The following is a 23573-nucleotide window of genomic DNA, read 5'->3' as shown; positions in this document are numbered from 1 at the left end:
TTCCTTGCTCCACCCTACATTTATGCATCCATATGCTGCATCCATCCAAGCCATATTTTACTGGGGTACAAACAGTGGGAGCTCCTTAACAGTCAGGGCTTCTTTGTACTTTAACTGTCATGAAAACAGCCTATGGAATCCTGGAATTTGCAATTTGTGGAGGGATAGTTACAATTCTCAGCTTAAGAGCCATAGTTCCTCAAACTATGTGCTTCAAACTATGAAGACCAGAATGCTATAGGATGTTGCCATGGAAGTTAATGTAGATTCATGGTGCTATAATTGTTTAGTTGGAAAGGGCCCTGGGTGATGTCAAATGTTATGCTGGTGAAACATGTAGAGTTGGCATTGTTCTACTATTAGTTTTAGAACTCTACCAGAGCAAATGATGCAAGTGTCATGTAGTCTAATGAAGTCATTATGAGGTGTGAAACATTTTGCAGAGCAGCTTGTGCAACAACTTCTGTATTAACTTGAATAACACTTTATAGCGCGAAGTCGAAGGCTTTCATGGCCAGCATCCATAATATTTTGTGGGGTTTTCGGGCTATGTGACCATGTTTTGCTAGAACATGGCCACATAGCCCGAAAAACCCACAAAAAAACTTTATAGCACACCTTGCATAACTTCTTCTGGAATCATTGCAGAACAGCTTTTTCATTGCTTTGGGGAACCACTTGTGGGACAGGCTCTGCAATGCCTGCAAAATTCCTGCCAATGGAATCAAAGTGTTGGGTGTGAAACTTGCATAAGAATGAAAACTGATGTTCTGGAGTTGGAGGAATGACATCACTGTCAGTAGAATGGAATATCCATATACCATCTCTCAGCACACAAATAGGCCTGTTTTTTAAAGTGTTTTTTAAAAAATATGAGATGTCATCTTTTAATAGGTATGGGATGGTATTTTTACCTTTTTCACTATGTTTTATTTGTGTAAATTTGTGCTTTAACCTTGTATTTTTAACTGAACTGTCATTTAATTGTTTTGGGGTTTTTGTTTGTTTATTTGTTTCAGTCTGTATGAGTAATTTTGTATAAATATTTTTTAAACTGTACCCTTTTTTAAAAAAATGCTTGTAAATAGCCTTGGATGGAATATAAATTTATAAAGAGAAAGATGGAATATAAAATTAATTAATTAATTAATTAATTAATTAAAAATAATGGGATTGATATAACAGGCTAGATGACTGAAGTTAAAAATATAATAATGCTGAACTATTCGAGCTAGATAATAACAGTAAAATACAGTAAAACCTGTATAAAATTCACACTCTAAATAGGTGCACTTTCCAAACTGATATAAAAGCACTGTAATTTAAAGGTGTTTTTAATTGTATTGCATTCATTGCAATTTTTAATCATTTTATTGCATTTGTGAGTAATAGATAGGATCATATTCATCTGCACATTAGTTTGAAATGCCCATAGCTAAATGGAAGAACAATATTATAAAAGAACAGGATGCCAAGTTTTCACTTAGGTCTTTAGCAATACAATTTTTCCAGACCTGCTCAGTTGTTCCACTGAGATGCATGAAGCTTATTCTCAGGTAAGAAGGGAAAGGATTGTAACATTAATTTTATGTTAACTAGCATAACTATAAATGTGAGGATTGACTCAGCTCAGTTGTAAGTTTCTCTTTTAAGCATAATTTAAACTGTTACAAATCGTAGATGGAAAATTCATGATGGGGGAAAAAGTATTAACAAGTACATTAAAATATAATTAAAACTAAAGGTATTGGAAGACCTGTATGACTATTCTTTAGAAAAAAGAACCAAAAAAAAAAAAAAAAAAAACACCCTCTGAGTTTAATACAGTTTCAAAGCTTTTTAAATTTTATTTTTCTTTTGTTTCTTATTCTTTGGATATATGGCAGTTTAGAAATCTCCTTGAGAGATAATGAAATATAGCGGTACATTATAGCATTGTGACATTAAACAGAATCTGTTTCTTAGGTGCAAGTGGGACATTAATGATGCCAAGAGCAGGAGATGCTGAGTTTCTGCTTTTTTTCCTCAATTCTTTTTGCTTCCCCACTGCTCTTCCTCCTGAGCTCTCTTTTCGCATGCATTTAACCTTAAAATAGGTAACTCTGACAGAGAGTAATGGATATTTTACATCAGGTCAATTTACTAAATGGATGCTGCATTTCTATCACCCGTGCGACCTGCAAAATAAATTATTGTTATTAGTTTGCATTCATGTTTTCTCTTTCATTCCAGACAATTCAGACTACTTATAAATGGTGGTATATGCAGCAAGAAACCACTTTGTCCACTGTTACCATATCATGCTTTCTCTGGTGAAACACAGCAGCAGAACATCTTGTGGTGCATGGGGAAAGTAAATGAGTTTAATAGTTTCTGTAAGCTAGAATTTAATGCTGGGGCTGTATGGCTCCTTAAAAGTAATTCACCTTGTTCACTGACTACAAACTCCACTTTCCCCCCTTAAGAATTAAAACGTAAATGTATGAGCAGCAAATTTTCAGATAACATGAAACAGAAGTATTTAATATAGCCTGAGGAAAGGCTGCAGGATATGAATTAGGTTAGTACACATTATATTGATTCCAAGTATTGTTCATCCCAGATCTTGGAAAAATTACTTTTTCAGGACATACAGTTTCTCAAATTTCCCAGCCAGCCTGGCCAGTTCTAAGCCTGAAGGAGCTGGATTTGTTAGCCTGAGGAAGAGAAGACTGGGGGATGACATGATCACACTCTTTAAATACCTTAAAGAATACCACAAAGAGGTGGGGCAGGCTTATTCTCTGCTGCCTCAGAGGGTAGAACTAGGTCTAATGGTTTTAAGTTACAGGAGGGTAGATTTTGATTTAACATTAAACTTCTTGACAGTGAAAGTGGTTTGGCAATGGAATCAATTGCCTAGAGAGGTGGTGAGGTCTCCTTCTCTGATCTTGTCAAAAAGAAGCTGAACAGGTACCTGCTGCGGATATTTTAGTTGGAGATCCTGCACTCAATGGCCCATGAGGCCCCTTCCAACTCTATGATTCTATGACTCCATAAGTTGAGCTGATGAACTGTTCCCCTCAGCCTGAATATGTGAGCCTAGGGGACTAACAGGAGTAGATATGGGCTGTTGACTGTGGTCCATTTTTGTGAGACATATGGTAATATAGAAGGCATGTTGCCTCTCACTATTGGGAAGGGCACACCATCATGGCGATATTATCAGCTCCAGTAGGAGAGGCAGTATGCCTCTGACTGTTGTTGGCTAGGGAGCATCATTAGGAGTGAACTAGCAGCCTCTTGGTTGGACACAGTGAAAAATGAAAAAGCTGGACTAGTTTGGCTTTGAGAGCCAGCATGGCATAGTGATTTGAGCATTCCCACTTGGCCATAAAACCCACTGGGTGACCTTGGGGGAGATGCATGCTCTCAGCCTCAGGATAAGGCCATGACAAACCTCCTCTGAACAAATCTTGCCAAGAAATCCTCATGATAAGTTCACCTTCGGATTGCCATAGTTCAGAAACGTCATGAAGGCACATAACACATATACAGAGAGTTTAGCTTTGGTCTCATCCACCTGTTCACTATGCCATGAGATGTGCACATGCTCACACCCTTTGTGTATGTGTGTATGCTAATGTATGTGTGCTTCCATAAATGTTTTTGATGAAAACCAAAGGTTTAATGTGAAATGCATTGTTGTAAAACTTTTTATTGATTGCATAAAGCTGTATTGATTATGCAAAATGGTCCTGAGTTGCCTGCATTACAGTGAACTGTGCTCCAGAAAATTGAATGAGACTCCTTTCAGGGGTTTTTCATGCTAGCTGATTGAGCTGTTTGGCAAAGTAAACTTCAAGTACTTTATTCACCTTAGAAGAATTTGATATTGGCCATAAAGCCCAAAGCTACTTGCAAAATTAGGTGGTTTATTATTATTATTATTATTATTATTATTATTTCACTAAATGTCAAAGCATACAGCAAATCTAATCTGAAATGTGAATCACCTTTGCAGTGGTTGTAAAGTGGGAGGAACACTGTGTGTTCTCTAGTGTTGAGCTATCATTTAGCAAGCCTATTATATTTATTTTAAATATTTATTTTAAATAATGTTATATTATTATATACAGAACAATAGTGTATTAAGAGAAGGTCTCAGCCAGATTGAAACAAGGTTTTCTCTGTGATGTAAGAAATTTTGCAAAGTGTTAAGCGTTTACACAATTCTGAAATACCTCTGTTCCCCCCCCCCCCCAAATAAATAATTATTATTATGAAATGAACAATGAAGTCCTCAGAACACAACGATGAACAATTTTTGTTAAGTTTTAATCCTTTGACTTAATGTGTAGGAGCCTGTGTTTGAAAAATAAAAATCTTGTTCAAAAGGTTAGCTTGAACTAAATGTATAATTAATATATTTTGGGCAGCCATAAAGATTGTTTTAAATCTATAAAAACAAGGAAGACCACTGCTAGTGCAAAGTTTATTTGCTTCTGCCTGAATCATCTGCTGTTCTCTCAATGGTTATGGGCAGAGGCTATTCCTGCACTTCAAATCTAAGGTCCAGCCTGGACGTTATCACACAGGAGGAATTTCTTTTAATTTCGAATGAAAAGAAAATGGGGCCAGAACACATTTACGTGAATTTGCTAGTTCAGTGAATTTATGTGAATTCGAATTGCGTTCGAACTGACTTCCCATTGCCTGAAAATAGCTTGCCATTGCCCGAAATTGCATGTGATCACCTCTCACGCAAAAACATGAAACCCCATGATTGCGTTCAGACTGACTTCCCATTGTCCAAAATTGTGTGTGGTAGTCTATCACGCAATAACGTTAAACCCCATGATTGCGTTCGGATTGCCATTGGATTATACTTCCAATTTCCCTTGTCTGATAAACTCCCCTGATAGGATTTTCCACAGTACAGTTGGTAAACTTTTAAATAAACTACAGCTTTCTTCAAATTGGAAATTCAAGTAGTATTGCAAATTTACAAAACAATGTTCAAAAATTTCAGTGAATATGCTGTGCTGAACCTGGCCACTTAAACTGATTTGCTGAAAGATTTGATAAGCACAGACAAAACAAAATTCAGGTGCCTAGTCAATGGTTATTACCATATCTTTGTACAACTGTATTGGAACTATTGTAGTTGGTGATTTAGAACAAATGATAAACTAGGGATGTCCTCTAACCTTAGTGAGTTACAAGATAATTGCATAGTTTTAGGAGGGCCACCATGTTGTCAATCTCACTCCTCCTACTTCAAAATGGTACTTATTATATAGTGGGAAGCCACAGCACTGAGGTTACAAAACCCTAGCAAGGCTGTTGCTATCAGGAAGACTTGGAGGTCTCTCATTTATAGGCTTATCATAAGATGAACTTGACTTGACAGCAATTCACAACGACAGTGCTTAGGCAGACCCACTCATGGTTTACATACAGTGCTCAGTTGGAAGGTCCCTAACACAAACAATCATTGCAGTGGCCTACTCTTGGCATTTATATGCTTGAGAAGGGATGTCATCTTGGGGTTGTTGTCACAAACCACACTTTCATCTTATCAGTCACCATTCTGAACTGAATTCTTCCCTGCCCCTAAATCATATGTTTGTACCTGGTTCCTAAGATACGTCCTACTGCTTAATCTCAGAGCAACATTCACCAACAGCCATGGATAAGGGGCTTTTGTAAAACTGTAGTAAGATGTTTATTTCATGACATTTATATTGTAGCATTTTTCAGTGCTATCCAACAGAAGCGTTGTGTATATGTCTATGTATGTTTGTGCGACACGTACACACATACACACCAGTAATAATATATTCTATTCTGGATCAGGGGAAATGGGCCTTTTTACTATTTTTCTTTATGTACAATATAATAATATCTAAGGCTGGCACTAAAGAATGATTATGGGATTTGTTCTATAGCAATATGACATCCCCATGGAAATATTTACAGGAAACAATACTTTTTAAAAAGTTGTAGTTCTCTGTCATTATTCAAGCATAGCAAAGAAAAATAATATTTTGCTTTTATCTATCTTACTAACATAGGACAAGGGGCTTATTAAAGATTGATAATACCTTTCAAACTCATGCCTTCTTTAAAAACAAAGGTAGTGTCAGCCTGACTAAAATGTATAATATTAGCTGAAACTTATATCAAGAGAGTAAGACCTACATGCTTTGTTTCCATGTAAAGAGGTTCATTAGAATTCATTTCTACACCACTCTTTTCACTCTTTTCCCTAAATGCAACAAAGCATATAAAATTCTCCTTATGACTTTCCAGCCAGTATTTGTTAGTTCTAAAAATGCTAATCCAACCTAGGGGTGGATTAATGATGGAACATTCCCTTAAAACATAAGCACATAAATTAAAGCAAGCAGATGTTCAGACATTCCATCTGTGCATCCTGCAACCCACTGGAGGTACATGAATACTTACTGCCCATCTGTTAAGATGGTTTGTTCTCTATTCAGTACTTTGTCTCAGGTGGCAGGCAGTTTGGGGTAGGTTGGCAGCCTGTTGAACACTAAGATGGCCATTTTGATGAGGATTTCTCCACTTTAATTGTACATTAACGCTTTGTAGCACCAACTATTTCTTGATTACCTCTTTTAAAAAATTGTCTAAAGCATAAAAACATAATTGTATTTTAGATACATTGCAATGAATTCCCATAAAACCAGGGAAAGACTAAAGTGGTATTTAACAGGATAAGTTACGTCTAAGGAACAATCTTCTAGTTATGTTATCTAAAGATACTCTGCTGACATTTAAAAGAAGAAATCTGTTCTAGATACATTTCATTGTCTGTCTCTGATTTGGAAGAATATGTAGGTAGGCCTCTTAACATCACTAGGGTTGGTGTCCACCAGTGTGATTACTCATAATGTCACTGCTCCCCATTGACTCCCTCTCATACCACACCATCCAGAATCCTGGTTTTTGTACTAATAATGTTTTTTGTACTAATATTACATATAAATCATAATTCCAGTATATTACACTGAATGTAATGGCAATACAGAGTGAGTCCTTGGAGAAAGTCCCATTAAATACAATGGCACAGTAAAATGTTGTCCCTTATATAAAATGACAAAATCAAAGTTTGCTTTTTGGAATTTATATATTTTTGGAATATTTTCAAACAGCAGATGCTTGAATCCATGACTAAAGAATCTGTGGATATAGGGGTTGACTATAGTTTTACTGGATACAGAGGGCTGATTGTATTATTATTGTGGTTGTTATTGTTATTGCTATTGTTATTATATTTATTTATATCCTACCCTTCTCCCAGGACTGGGACTCAGGATGGCTTACAACATTAAAGAACAATACAATTAAAATATACAAAAACATAACATTAAAACAGAATTAAATTACTACAATAAGCAAAACAAATGACATGCTAAAGTACTGAATTCTTTAAGAAGATAAAAATGTTTAAAATACATTAAAACAATATAGCACCTCAGGCCATTCTTTAAAAGCTTTCGATTTTGAATGCCTGTCTGAAGAGGAAGGTTTTCAACATCAAGGAAGGGGCTTCCCACTGAGGGCCAAAATAAACAACTAGCAAAATTAAAATTATACCTTTACATTACAATATCATATGCAAACCTAAATGTATTCACATGTACACAGTTACAGTGAAAATTTGGTAAGATATGTTTTTAAAGAAAATCTAAAATTTATTTTTTTAAAAAAACTGAGGTGTCTCCTTTCTCTTCCCACTGAGTGCCACCACACTTCCACCACCTCCAGTGTTTTAAAGGGATGTGTGCTAACACCACAAGCCATTTTTGCTGAAAGGCAGACGTTTGGGGAGCAGTGGTATCACTCCCTGTTAAGGTGTCACCTGCTGCAGCCTGCATCCCCTAAGCTTAGTGAAGCCCTTGGGTAGCTCAGCAGACAGTGGTTTGGTTTGGAAGTAAACCCTCTAGGGATGTTTACAGTGTAGATTCCCAGTCTTCATCTTGGAATTCATCTTGTATTTTTTATTCACAAGGGCATAACTTAAATGCTGTTTATGACCTATAAAGCCTTATAAGGCTGAGAGCTAGACTACTTGAAAGACTGTATTTCCCCATAAGAGCTTACCCAAGTCTTATGATCCCATGTCCCTCATACGAGAGGTTCAGTTAGTCCTCTCTGTGTTCTCTTTTCACTGGCAGGCAAAGGTCTTATTTAAACAGGGCTTCAGCTTTTACATGGCTGGGATAGAAATACAGTTGCCAAATGTCAGGTCCTGGGCCTGCCTTTCCAGTTTTTGTGGGTTATCTCCACATAGGAGAAAGTGCAAATTCTATGGTTTTGATAGACTCAGCTCTAGTGGAAATGGAAAGGGCTGTGTAAAAATCTCCAGTTTAGCTGTTAAATCAGCAGCTTGCTACAATTTGGTTTGATTTGTTGCTGCAGCTTGCAAATACTCTCCAGAGAATTTGTGTATTGATTTAGGCAGAGTCTGCACTGTAGAAATAATCCAGTTTGATATCACTTTAACAGCCATGGCTTAGTTCTATGTAATTCTGGGAACTGTAGTTTGTTGTGGCACCAGGTATCTGACAGAGAAGTCTACGTGTCTCACAAAACTAAAAATCCTAGAATTTCACAGCATTGTTCCATGGTAGTTAAAGTTGTGCCAAACTGGATTATTTCTGAAATGCAGATGCAGGCTTAGTATCATCTTTCCTTCCCAATAATGGTTAAAATCAATAGCCTAGATTAAATGTTCCTTATTCTGACTCTCTAAATAAGTGAGAAGGAACAATCTTTTCATTTCACCTTGATCTGGGAACAGCCCTTTTAGTTAAGATTTCTGTCTTAATTTCCAAACAGGAAAAATATGTTTTTTGTTTCTGTGTTTCTCTCTGTATGTGTATGTTTGAATGACAAACAAGTAGTGAACAACTATGGCTGGTACTTCATTCATAACACTTAATAACATTTCCAGAGGCTATCCTTGGGTCTCAGGTTTTGACTTGGAAGGTACAGGTTCAGGGGCTGGGACAATCCTGGACTGGAAACCATGGGTAGAATGGTTTTTAAATGGGCTCTGGAGGGTCTGTTTGTTTTTTAAACCATCCTTGAAATCTGTGTTTAATGGTTTTACATTGATGTTTTAATGAGATTTTTTGTTTAATGATTTGAAACATTTGTCTTAGATAGTGTCTTAGCAGTACTTTATTTTGACTTATATTGTACACTCCCTTGGATCCTACATGAGGAGAAAGGCAGGATATAAAATTAATTAAATTAATTTCAAATTTTCTGTCTGAAGGTGCTCCTAGGAACATTACTGTGTCTACATTCTAAAGCAGAATCCAGCAATATTTAAATCCATGGTTTTATTTCCACACACATTCAGGGAGAAGTACTGTATATACTCGACTATAAGTCGAGAAATTTATGCCCCACAATGGTTTCCAAAATCATGGATTGACTTATATAAGGGGTAATAAGTTAATACTGTTTATAAAGTTCCTAAAAGAAGTGCCCACCCTTCTTTCGTAGCCAGGGATCTTTAAACAGCTCTCCATTGGAGTCCCTGCACATGCTCTCCACTGTGTGTGTGTGTGTCTTATTCCTCAGCCTTCCCTCACAGCCCAAGCTAACAAACAGCTGGTGAGACAAGGAAGACATGGGGAAGAAAGAGAGAGAAAGAGAGTGAGAGAGACCTTCCCTCCCTGTTTGAATCCCTTGGGAGAGGTCCAGAGAGGGAGATGTAGGGAGGGAAGTGGAGCTTTGTTTCTCTTTTATATCTTTTGTAACATGCCCTAGTGTTTGCCCTTGACTTATCCACAGGTCATATCAAAATCCATGATTTTGGCCCCAAAACTGCCCTAGATTTATACATGAGGTCAACTTATACATGATTATATACTGTACTCATTAGTCTGTGAGGGCCACTGAAAGGTGCTTCTCCAAAAGGCAAAAAGAAAAAATGCTTGAGGTCTCCTCTCCTCTACAAAACTATCAGCATTTCATCATTTCATTGTAGCTAGCAAAAATTGGATGGTATTAAACCATAAATGTAGAAGAGAGTTTTAAAAAAAATCTTGCACACCAATACAGGCACTTTTGTGTCTGCACTGTTTCTTTGTGATGAAGCAAGTACTGTGTCATTGGAGAAATGTTGGTAGTTTTAAGTTGGAAGAAAACCTATTTATTTGTACTGTCAGTAATGGGATATCTGAATGTGCAGAATGTGTCAATTTTAACACAATAATTTCTTATTGCCTTCTTCAATTATTGCATTTCCTTTGAGAAGGTCAAAAATTGGAGCTTCCAAATGGGAAGAAAATCTATTGTGATATATTTGGATTTTATAGCTCAATGTACTGGGAGCAACGAGCACAAATTTTATAGATGCGGTATTATCACACCTATAGTGAGGGGGGGGGAATGTAATATACTTGGTTGGGGGCTTAATTCTGCAAAGCCTGGTTAAAAGGAAGGGGACATCCCAGTACAATTCCACCACTGGTGTTGATGGTGAAATGTTTTGCTATACTTGCTTAGGAACACTTGTCAAAATGACAAAAAGAGAAAATAACCTTAACTTAGGTGCAAAGCGACTGAAGCCTTTTAACTGAAAGCATTTTTAAAGTATAAATATTTAATACTCCATACTTGCATGTGAGAATAAAATCTGTAAAGATTTACAGTCCTATTGATTATGAACAATGCATAATTCTCAATGCTGGAAAGAAAGAGAGAGGGAGAGGGAAGGAGAACTGGTGATTACTGTTCGTACACGTGTGTGTGTGTGTGTGTAGTACTTTTGACTATATATAGAGAGTATGTATGTGTATGGGATAGCTGAATGTGCATAAACATTGGGTTCAGTACAAAAAACAGTGTATTTTCTGTAAAAAATTATTTTCCTTGCAAAAATGCCTTTTGCATAATAATCATGATTTTTGTGAAAAACCCAGTGTATTTTATTAAAAAAAACATACAGTGGGCCCTTGATATCCACTTTGTTTGGTTCCAGGATCCTTCCACCCCAGCTCCTCCCCCATGGATATCCATGGATGCTGAAGTCACGTTATATGTAACGGGACAGTAAAATGGTGCCCCTTATATATAATGGTAAAATCAAGGTTTGCTTTTGGGATTTGTTTGTTTGTTTGTTTGAATATTTTCATGCTGTGGATGGTTGAATCTTTGAATGTAGAATCTCTAGATACAGAGGATCAACTCTATATATTTTTGCAAAAAGGTCCCAAAATGTGACAAATCTCCTAGTGGGTAAAATAGGGTCTCAAGGGCAAGAAAACCTCTGGGCATTTGTGGGTATCATTAAACATAGAATATAACAGCATGCAGAATGTGATCCAGTTGTCAAAACCTGATTTACATGTTATTAGAACATGTGAAAGTTCCTTTGTAAAATTCATGTATTCTAACTGTAGAAGAGTAAAAATCGTACAGGACAAATTATAATGGAGGGCAGAGGTTTATTTCTTTTGGAACAGTTTGAAGAATAATTAAAACAATGTCTACATAATTGTTTGGTCATCAGTGTGGATGGGAATGGAAGTGTGTGGGGTGGTGATGCATATTTTAAATGCACGGGAGTAGGGAAGAGATTCAAATCCTCAGTCCTTTGGTAGCATTGAGTGAAATATGGGACTCATTCCCACTTACATTTAAACTGGTGTGCCATTTGCCTTCACTCCTTGTTGGTTAATTGATTCCAAAGGTCCATCATTCCCATCATGAAAGCTGCACATTTCATTATTTCCTTGTAATGGCTTCTTTTTTGGCACAATTATCATCTTCACTAGTTTGTACCACTTCAAAATGCATGGCACCCATATTATTATTATTATTATTATTATTATTATTATTATTATTATTTATATAGCGCTATAGATTTACATAGCGCTGTACATACAAACAATAAAATTGATAAAGATGAGACCTGCCAATGGCGTACATTCTACAAAATACATATAAAACAATAGATAATAATACAAGATAGAATTAGATAAAAAAAGCAGACAACAAATTAAAAAGATCAAATATCAAATAAAATCTGTGCGTCATCAGTGATGTAAGTGGCAGCCCAAGGAGCCCAGCTTGGGAACTATATTTTAAAAATAAATTGATAGAAGATTCAATTGATTGATTGTGCAACTACTTGCAAACAATGAGGCAAATAGTTGCAAAATCAATGAATTGAATCTTCTATCAATTGTATTTTTTAAAAAACCCATGCGGATGCACCCATAGATCACACCACAAGCACAAAGGCAGCACTGGGGAGGGGGATCTACCAAAAGCTGAGGAAGGATGGTAAATACCTCTTTGCCATCCAGAATGATGTGATTCAGATCTGTCTTTCCCACTTGTTGAACACACTTTGGAAACGATTCTTTTCAATAGAACCACTAGGAAGCTAGTGCCTGGAAGCACCGTTTTTTGGTTTTTTGGTTTTTGCGTTTGCCTCGCTTTATCAAAAATAGATCAAAGTAGGATTGGAACCGGTTTCAGATGGAATGATTGTCATATAAACCGATTAGCAATTTGCTTAAAATTGTAGTGGGATCAAGTCCTTGGATTACTTTATTATTTTTTAAATGTTCTATTTTTAGTCCAAGAGCTAAAACTAGATTGCTGAATTTGCTGTTGATACTTCCATTGGTGATTTGTTCCCAAGAAGTCTGTGTTCTCTGCTATTCCCTGGAATGACATGATCAACATCTTTAAAAATGTTAATAGTGAACAAATGTGTGTGTGTGTGTGTGTGTGTGTGTGTGTGTGTGTGTGTGTGAGAGGAAATGCATTACAGGGTCAAGAGATGGCTTGAGGTTATTTGCTACATATTTTATTTGAGGCGGTGAACAAATCAGAAGGAATAGGCAGCATTCAGAGAGATATGCCTGTAGGAGGAAAACACTGTGGCATTCTTTTTAACTCGATTTGTTTTTACTTCCTGCCTAAGGGCAGATTCCCTCTGTTTTAGGTTACATTTCATGAGAAGCATTCAATACTATCAACCTCCAGGCTGGCTGACCCAAAGTCCCTCTTTACTAGTCTTGAAGCTGGGAATTTAGAGTCGAGTGGAGAGGAGAGGAAGGACAGTAGGATAAAACACAGCCCCTAATCCTTGAGTGGCTTTTTATAGCTTAGTATCAACTAAATGTTACATACTCTGTGTTGAAGCTTTTAAAATATATTATTAGAATATTGCTACAAAATAACATGTAGAATATTATCCCTTTTATATCAGACTCTTGGGAATGGTGTATAGGAGGTTGTGTGTGTATACATTCATATACACATGTATTCTTAGGTTTTAGCTGTTAGAAGTGTCTGAAAGTAGTCTGGAAGGACTTCTATAAAAATGGACTTTTTGAAGTGATACAGTTCTAGCTTTGAAGGCACACAATACACACACAAATTCTAACAGAGAGAGAGAGAGAGAGCGCACATACAGAAAAGGAACCATTTATAACAGCTCCTTCCTTGGGGCTCTATATCATCTTGATGCCCATTCCTTACAAGAGAAGTCCTTCCCCTTGAAAGCACTGTAATTGGAAAAAGAGTAGTTCAAAATGGTTAAAGGCATGTTTTCTGCTATGTAATCAGCATCATTCTTCCTTACCACAGATAACAGCTGCTGGAGGACATCTGAAATTTACAGTTTCATATGACCTCACTGGGGAAGAAGATGCTGCTGAAGTGATGCTTCAATCTGATGTCATCATAGAGGTAGAGTATTATCTCACTCTTAATGTGTGTATTCAGTAAATTGCCAGCAGCATACAGTCAGCCAACCTCAGAATGCTAAAGAAGAAACTGAACACACACACACACACACACACACACCGCTAGTTCCTCAGCTTACAATGCAGTCTAAAACACAATACAATCTAAAATTTCATGGTGGGGAAGTCAACAGCTCAGGGGCAAAGGGAAGACAAAAAACCAAGAAGGGGAACAAAAACATGTATATTTGCAACACGTGTTCTTAGGCTCGCTGTAGCTTTGAGATGATGATTAACAGAAATAATGGTAATAATGGCATCACAGAGCTTATAAAGCCATGTATTATTGATTTTAGTACAATATAAAAATGCTATATTGCGTGCAGGATGAATCACAAAGTCTTCCCTTGAAGAAAGATAATTGCAAATGAAGCCCCTCTATTTTAATGGAAACAATTTCTTGTTAGGTTTGTTGGGGATCACAACCTACTTATAGTGAATAAAGTGATTGGGATATGCACTGTGTAGGCAATTACTTTACACTATTTACTCTGAGTGCCAGTTTATTTTTATTCCCAAAATAAGGTGCTGTTTTTTTTTTAACCAATAAAGCTCTGCTTAAACAGTTTGGGGCCTGGCTCTTGAATGGTTTGTCTTGTAATGAACTTGTCTAGATGCTAAGAGAGGGATCTTTTTAGGCTACTAGACTATGGAATGCCCTCCTTCAGAATGTGATTTAGTCACAGGAACCTTTCCACTTGAACTGTCAGCAGTTTCCTAAAACTATTATCTGTTTGAGAAAGTACACTACCTGTCTTTTCAATCTGGCCTCTTAAACTGCTTTGCAATGGTATTAATTGTGTTAGTTGTTGAAATTGATTATTAATTACCTGTTAGCAGCCTTAGGTGCTACTTTTTTTAGTGGAAAATGTAATAACAAACAAAAAATGAAATATTATAACTCTCTGCCTTTATTCCTATTGTATATCCACATACTTGTAACAGGACATATGGTTTATCCACAATGAAGAAATAAAACATGTTGACACCACTTTATCTGCCATGTCTCTATCCTAGAGAATACTGTGATTTGTAGTTTGGTGAGGCACCAGAACTCTCTGAGAGACCAAGCTGAAAACCTTACCAGACTACAAATCCCAGAATTCCACAGGATGGAGCCATTGCAGATAATGTGTTTCACACTGTTTTATTTCCACAATGTAGACACATCCTTAGGATGTTTTTATGACATTAGTGGTCATTTCAATTACTTTGCTCCTTATTTATCCAAGTTTCTTCATCAATAATAATGTCAAAATTTGGGGTGCATATCATGAATATCAAAGATGCCTGGCAGCATACATTTATACCCATTGTTCTGTGTAACATTTTGTGTATCCTTAACATTTCTTTTGTTTATTAGGGAAGTGGCTTGAGAATCAGCACATCACAGGAGGGTATTAATTTGAACCCATTTGAAGAGCACACTGAAGAGGTGTTGTTGAAACACAACTTATTCATGCTGCATGACACTAGCTCTCCGATTAGCAAAAGGGAATTCATGACTGTGTTGGCAAATATAAAAAGGCTTCTTATAAGAGCCACATACAGCTATGGGATGAATGCCATCTACAGGTAATTGTGGGAACTGTTTTCTGTTTTGTCCAGAATATAATGAAGTATTTTCTTTGTTCAGAGATGAGGTTCTGTTGAGGTGGTTTGATCACCATTCCTTTTTCTCGGTGCCAGCTTCATTCAGTTTCAGATCACTTTGCTTTTTGGAATGGTATTGCTCATTTTTCTTTCATTCGGTAGCAGTTACAGTAGTGAAGAAATGTCATAAATGGGTTGAGATCTTCAGGTTTTTATTTAAAAGAACATTTATATCCAAACTAATTATTTCTTGACCAGCAGTAGATTTAGGATTTAGAGAGCTAAAGCAGGCAAGCAACGTCTCATATAATGCTCAAAGAACACCATATTTACCAAAATGCTACATATTCATCATTCTGTGGCACATTTATTAAATAAATCTGACTGTAGTAGTACAACGTGGATAAGCATTTCACAGGTCTTAGCTAGTGAGTCCCACTGACATTTCTAATCAGCATCATCAAAAATTTCATGGTATATTTGAGTAAAAAGTCAAACAAATTGAGTCTGGTGTCTCTTTTATAAGTGGCCTTGTTACACAACTCTGAACATGTTTAGTCAGAGCAAAACCCTCATGTTTCAATGGAGCCTACCTGCACATAATTTGTGTTGAGGGTAAAGTCTTCACTAGTGTACTGTACTTTACAATTTAAAAATATTTTTAAGGAGCGCATTTGCAGATTGCTTTTATACATCTGTGAAGTAGAGTTTTAGAATACGGTAGGTTTTCTTTCCTTGCAACTAATTCAATTCTTTACTGGAATTTTGGAAAGCTTTCTTCAGAATCAGCCTTCCAGCTGGTTGAATCCAAGCTGTGGGAAATTAACTGCTGTTTAGTGCATGGTCACCCATGGCTGCATTCCTGGGTATAATCTGAACTAAACTAAGCTGGTTTTCTGGTTTTCCTGAAGTATCTGCCTAGCTTACAGAAATTTTCATACATCCAATCTGTTATTATTAAATTACCTAAGCAACAACAAATCAAATCTAATGAGGCCATAACTGGAGTTCTGAAAAGTTGCTTTATTGTATGAAAAGAAGATATTCTGACCAATGATGCTTTGATAATTCTGGCAGATGTAGTTCAAAATGTAACTTTTTAAAGATTTAGACATGTTGAACATACAGAACAATTACTTGCACTGATGGAACAACAGTAGTCACATTGGAAAGTGAATTTCTAAAACATTGTTGCTTTCAGAACAGTATCTTAGTTTTATTTTTGAAGTGCTCTTGGGTTGCTTTGTGTGCGTGTGCATGTGTACAAACATTTGCCAAATATTCATGTGATATTGCTAAGAAAAACATACTCCATCCTTTGTTTTATATTATTAAACATCTGCTCTATTCATGTCTGCTACATTATCTTCTCTAGCCCTTATGTATCATATTATGATACTTTCACCCTGTCAAAAATCTTTTTGCTAATGTATCCCACTGCTTTGAACAAAAGGGAATTCTGGGAATTGTAATCTGAAAAAGTAACTTTGGCACGGTACAGAGCGCCAAAAAGAGGCACCAGGGAGGTGCCTCTCTTTGCTCCGCAGCAGCGCTGCAGTAACCAAATTGCTCATCACGTGCTAGGGTTGTGGGGCATGTGCACGCGCCACCCCGAGGCAACCCTAGCACGTCGCCATGATGCCGCAAAGGGCCCATCTGTCCAGGGCCTATGTTAAGCCCTTGTGACCTTTTAGCCAGTTACCTTTCAGTTTACATTGACTAGATTCTTTACTGTCAAATCTGTCTATGGTTTCAGGGTAACCTCTTAATATTTTCACCACTTTCTTTAAGCATGTCCTTCACTGCAGCATAGCTTCCATCTTCACTCATCTCAAGGTCTTTGGTTTCTCTGGCAGCTCTGCTCTGTTTCTGATTTTCTTTTGTGTGCATAACTTGCTTTTCAAGGACTATATTATGTCACCTCTTTTCTTGTCTTTCAAACCCTCTCCATAAGCTAATTGTGTTTCATATTCATTCATTCTACTACTTGACCTTTATCCCACAACTAACCTGCTAATGTAGCTAACTGGAGACACAACGTGAGGCATAGCCCCTCAATGGAACAACCAAAGCTGTACAAAGGAAATTGCTTGGAGCATACCTGGCATATTGTTGTTAAGGTATTTGCTTCAAGAGTTGCAGATGACGATGCCTCTACTATTTAATCTCAATGCAGACATTTGACAGACCCCTTCACCTCCACTACTCTGTCTACTGGTTGTCTTTGCAACTACAATGGTGAGGAGAATCATTTTCTGGAATTGTCCTCTTTGTCCAATGCAGCAACAGCATGGCAACTGCTAGAAATGTATTAGGCACTGTGTCCTGTCCTGATGCACAGCCTGTACTCAGGACGAGAGGCAACTGTTAGAACAGAATATGGAGAAACAGAATAGTTTCCAATCAGAACCGGGGGAGGGGGGCAGGCTAAGCTGAAATCTACCAAAATATATCTTCAACCTGTATGCCAAAAATATCATATGCAAAATAAGATTAGACTCAGAGGAAAGAGGTTTGAAAATTGGAGGAACATCAACATTTTAAGATATGCGGATGACCCCATACAACTAGCAGAAAATAACAAAGACCTTGAACAATTATTAAACCAAGTCAAGGAAGAAAGTGCGAAGACAAAGTTAATGTTGAACATTAATAAAATCAAAATTATGACCACAGATTATTTACATAATTTTAGTGTACATGATGAAGAAACTGAAATAATTAGAGATTATCCATACCTTGGATCAGACATGAGTCAGAAAGGAGACTTCAGTGAAGAAAGAAGAAGAAGATTAGGATTTGGAAGGACAGCTATAAAAGAACAAGACAAGATATTGAAGTACAAAAATACTTCACTGAATATTAAAATTACGTTTGTCCATGCCATTGTATTTCCCATCACTGTGTGTGGATTTGAGAGCTGGACAGTAAAGAAGGATGATGAGAAGAATGTAGTGCTGGATAAGAGTTCTGCAGATACCATAGATGGCTAAAAAGACAAATAAGTGGGTCCTAGAGTAAATGAAGCCTGAATTCTCCCTAGAAGCCAAGATGACTACACTAAGACTGTCGTAATTCAGACATATCATGAGAAGACATGTTTCACTAGAAAAGATGATAATACTTGGTAAGGAAGACGTCAACATGAAAGAGAAAGGGTCTGCTGGTACTACTCCCACCAACAACCACTGCCCCCACCCCTACTTCCCCCACTGCCATTGCCCTAACTGCCCCCATCACTGCCGTTACCATTATACCTTGTCCAGGTTAGTTCCCGCCCAAACATTTGCTTCCTCCTCCCTCAGCAGTGCCAGCTCCATTGGTGTGCCTGTCACTCTGAGGCAAATGATGAACCCAGCATATGATCTGGACACCTTGTCTGGGCACCAGGTCATTTCCCTATGCCACAGATCAACCAGGGGATCAAGAGAGTTGCCAGTTCTAGCAATTGGTAAATCCCTAAGAGCATTCAGGACTCCTTCTGCATCTATTAGTCTGTGAGGGCTGACCATTTTTATGGGTCCCCCACCCTTGCAGAAGTTGTCTCATTAGATCTAAGCTATTATTTTGAATGTCCTTACCCACTGATCACTGTCATCCTGGCTAGCAAAATCAGACCTAGAATGTGTCCTGCTACATGTGTACAACTGGATATTAATTGAGACAAGTCCAATTAAAGACTGAGCTGGTCCAGATGAAGGGGCCTCAGCGTGGATGTTAAAATACCCAACATAATAAGTTTAGAAAAAAATCAACACCACCACTGACACCATTTCTCCTAGCTGAGGCAGGGAGACCATTTGTCAGCAGGTGGGAATTACACCAAGAGGAATCTCAATCTCATCTCATTGTCCTCTGACCAGGAAGACACACTCAAACCTTGGAGATGGACTCACAATAGATCGCTGTGGATACATCTATACTGTAGAAATAATGCAGTTTGACACCACCCATCCTATGGAATCCTGGGATCTGTAGTTTGATATTGTCTTTAGCCTTTTCTGCAAGAGTGCTGATGCCTCACAAAAGTACAGATGCCAGGATGCTGCAGGGTGGCAGTTAAAGTGGTTTCAAGCTATTATCATCAGTAAAGGTAAAGGTAGTCTCTTGACATGAATGTCTAGTTGTAACTGACTGTAGGGGGTGGTGTTCATCTCCATTACAAAGCCAAAGAGCCAGCATTGTCTGAACACTATTCCAGTGGTCATGTGACCAGCATAACTGTACCGAATGCTGTTACCTTCCCACTGAAGTGGTACCTATTTATCTATTTGCATTTTGCATGCTGTTGAACTGCTAGGTTGGCAGAAGCTAGGACTAATGACAGGAGCTCACCCCATCATGCAGCACTTGGGCCTCAAAACTGCCAACCTTCTGATCTTCCAATCATCAGAACCGGTGTCTCAACCCCTAAGCCACTGCATTATATTATTTATTAATATCCCACCTTTCTCCCAAGACTGGGACTCAAGGTGGCTTACAATTTTTTTAAAAAAACAGTACAATTAAATGCATACAGAAATAGTATATTAAAACAGAATTAAATTACTACAATAATAAAACAAATTGCATGTTAAAATATCAAATAGTTTAAAAAGATAAAAATGTTTTTTAAAAAAACATTAAAACATATAACACCCCAGCCCATCCTTTAAAAAGGTTCTGTTTTGAATGCCTGTCTTGTAGGCCAACAAGGAAGGAGCCATTCTGGTCTCCCTGGGAATGGAGTTCCACAGTCCAGGGGCAGCCACAGAAAAGGCCCTCTCTTGCATCCCTACCAACCATGCTTGTGATGGCAGTGGGGCAGAGAACAAGGCCTCTCCAGAGGATCTCAGAGCCCAGACAGGTTCATATAGGAGGATATGGTCTGCCAAATAACCTGGACTTGAGCCATATTTCTATAGTGTAGATGTTGCTGTACCCAGAAACTGGCTGGCAACAATTGAGTCCAATTTTAAATAAAAATTATAAATCAGCAAAATCAATATATTTAAAACCCTAACAGATAACCTGATAAATATTGGATTGTTGTTTTGTTGTTGTTGTTATTTTAACAAAACAGAAAATTAGAATTGTTAGAAGAGAAAAAAGTACCCTGATTTTACTGCCAGGTTGTTCTTTGTCTGAACCATAACTCTCTATGGAAATCAAGCAACGCTTAGAGCAACAAGCACTGATGATTTCATGATAGGCTGCAACAAATATTGCTCAGACCTGTGTTGTATTAAGTATGATAGGTCAGTATCCTTATAGCCAGTATTCATTACAGCTTCTAATAAAAATTGGCACTATTCAGCTAATGCAACTGTGGGATAATGTTGCATGAAATGTAGATGAGGCTTTGCAGTGGGCTTGCATGTTAGTGGTGGTTTCTTTCCCATTAATCTCAGGATATGACAATTAATGCAATAGCAGATCACAAACTGTTCAGCTATGGCTTCAAATGCTGCATCTTCTTTTAATTTTGTTTGCATTTGGATGTCAACAATGTCTGCCACACTAGCAGTCATATTAAATATTTGGTCTAGATACTGAAATTTTTCAAATATCTCCAAGTTTCTGCGACCCATTACTGCCAACATTATATACTTTAATGTCTGCAGAATGACACAGAGGAATAGAAATTACTACACTGAAGCAGGGGGGGAAATCACTGCAGCTTTTTTTCAATGAACAAAAACTGTTAAACACATTAAAATACCATTTACCAAATAGCAGAACCTAATGAAAATTGGTACTGCTCAGTGAATACAAATGTGGAATAATACTGAGTGAAATGTTCTGTGCGTAACTGTTTTTCATTGTTCTAAATTATATTACATGCCAGTAGGAAGTGGCAATGTGGTTCAGTGGGCAAATAGGATGAAAAGAACACTGGCAAATTTTGTTACCTCTTTAGCTCTAAAAATATTTTGGTTTACCGTACTCTTGGCCTTTAGCAATCTTGATATTTTCCAGATTTTTCCCCCAGCCTTTTCTTGCCTCATTTTAAATGAGACACCACATGAGAAGGTAGCATAAAAACAATGTTAGAAAAATGAAAAAAAAGGAACTCGTGGAAATTATTCTATGTGGCTAGGATTTTGTTCTTTGCAAATCACCTTTGAGTGCTTTTGCCCACTGTAAGTGGAAAATAAATGATATTAATAATATATGTTTGCTGCATATATCTACATGTGAGCTTATTCTTTCTAGGCTGGCCTTTTTCTGAGATCTTCTAGTTTAATCAAAGTAAGATCGGTTTGATACAGGTTTGTATCTATAAACAAAAACATTGCAAACTAGATCAAGTAGGTTGTTCTTTATTTAAATTTGCCATTGTTGTCAGTCACTGTTCTCCACTCCATGCCCTCCAAGTGTCCAGATTTCACAGAGACAGTCCCAGTTAATTCTCTGCTATCCACTTTTTCAGCTTATTTAAAAGGTCCCAGTTTCTATTTTTTTGTTCCATATTATAATGTTAATAATATTAATATAGTATATAATTATTATTATATAATTAGATAGATAATTATGTATATCCACACACACATATAAATAACACTGACAGTTGTGTTTGTGTGTGTGAGTGTATAGTATATAGTATATAATAATGTACATATGAGTGTGTATGTGCGCATATACACACGCACACAGACCTTATTGCATTAAAAACAAAACCGGCAGGCAAATGGAGAGAAGTGCATTTATTTTTCTGTCTTTGCATGGTGTCAAAGCATGTTCATTCTCTTCCAGTCATAAAAGTGTAGGAGAAGGTCATAAAAGTGTCCATTTTCTCAAGCTTAAAAAATCCATTCAGTAAAAAAGGACATTTTTACCACCCTCTCCCACACTTCGATGACTGGAAGAGAACAAAAGTGTTTTTACGTCATGTGGAGACAAAAAGATAAATGTGCTTTTCTCTATTTGCCTGCCAGGTTTGTTTTTAATGGAGTTATGCTCAGAGAGAGAGAGAAAGAGAGAGAGAGAGCTGTCAGCAACTTATATTCCATCTGGAGAAGCATTGTCTGTCTTCACTATTGTGGAAAAAATTGCAAACGTGCCACTATTGTCTGTGTTCACTATTGTAACAGACCAACAAGAATTGGGCTTTAATGGCCAATATCTAGGAACAAGCTCCATTAGAAACTGTGGGGATTACCTCTATGTAAAGATTCGTAATAATGTGATATTAAGTACTTAAATGTATTTCGTAAAGTCAGAGAATTACTTTGACTTGTCAGAATGACAAACCAAATATTAATGGGCTCAGATTGGAGCTGTTACTTCTTGCAGAAGTCTAGAAGAGACTGAGGGCTTTATAGATGCACATTCCCAGCTCTTACTTTTCCTGGCCCTTTGCTTGCGGCTGGGTCTTTCCCCCGTTACCAAGTAGATTTTTTTCTTCTAAGGAGACCTTTGTTATTGAGTAGATTCTGAGCAACTGGAGCAGCTGGCTGTCATAGCGGTGTTCTTAGGACTGCTTTGCTGCTGCCTTTGCTCTGGGTGCTAGGGAGACTGCAGTCAAGAAAGGACTACAAAGGGATACTAGGCTAAGAACTGGAAAGGCTCCTTATTGAACAGAAGAAAAAGAAATTCACACTAAGCACATGAACTTTTTCCACCTTGCCTAAGAAGCACTGGATGTTTGCCTAAGAAGTGCTGAACATTTCTGTTTGTTTTGCTTTCGGTAATATTCTATCTTACAACTGTAACTGTAAGCTACAGTTGTAAACCTCTTAGACACCGCTTAGGCACTATGAAGCAGTATATGAAGTGGTATATAAATAAAAATGAAGCTATCTTCTTTTTTTCTAGTCAGACATTTGTTCAATTCCATTTGCCAAAAAAGAATCATATGTACAAAAATTTATGGGCATTGTTGTACATAATTTCCTCTAATATATACATATTTGAAAGGACTTTCCACTTATAACCACTATTTTATATATGTATTAAGAATGGTGACACAGCCATTTATATGAATTTTTCCATGATACATGCATTTTTATACATACATTTTTGGATTAATAAACTGTACTGCACAATTAGGAGGAATTAGGAGGAATGCAAAAATCAATGTATAATTATGCTGGTTTTTTTGTGGGTTTTTTGGGCTATGTGGCCATGTGTATGTGTGTGTGTATATATATATATATATATATATTATATATATATATATTAGTCCAAGAGATGTACATTAGGCCTATT

At 37.1% G+C, this 23573-nt stretch overlaps 1 protein-coding gene across 1 annotated transcript in view; it reads left to right on the top strand.

Moving 5' to 3' along the window:
* The window catches only part of LAMA2 (laminin subunit alpha 2), a 609129-nt gene that overhangs the window by 331100 nt on the left and 254456 nt on the right, over positions 1–23573 (top strand). Inside the window, exons 13-14 of the mRNA XM_089530405.1 lie at positions 13633–13734; positions 15154–15365. Coding sequence (XP_089386531.1) covers positions 13633–13734; positions 15154–15365 — 314 coding nt within the window. The remainder of the gene's footprint in view (positions 1–13632; positions 13735–15153; positions 15366–23573) is intronic.

The sequence above is a fragment of the Sceloporus occidentalis genome, unplaced genomic scaffold, assembly GCF_023333645.1.
Source record: "Sceloporus occidentalis isolate IW3139 unplaced genomic scaffold, rSceOcc1.0.p SCAF_6, whole genome shotgun sequence".
In the NCBI taxonomy this organism is placed as follows: domain Eukaryota; kingdom Metazoa; phylum Chordata; class Lepidosauria; order Squamata; family Phrynosomatidae; genus Sceloporus; species Sceloporus occidentalis.
Note: the sequence above shows the minus strand (reverse complement) of the source record. Positions and strands in the feature narration are given on the sequence as shown.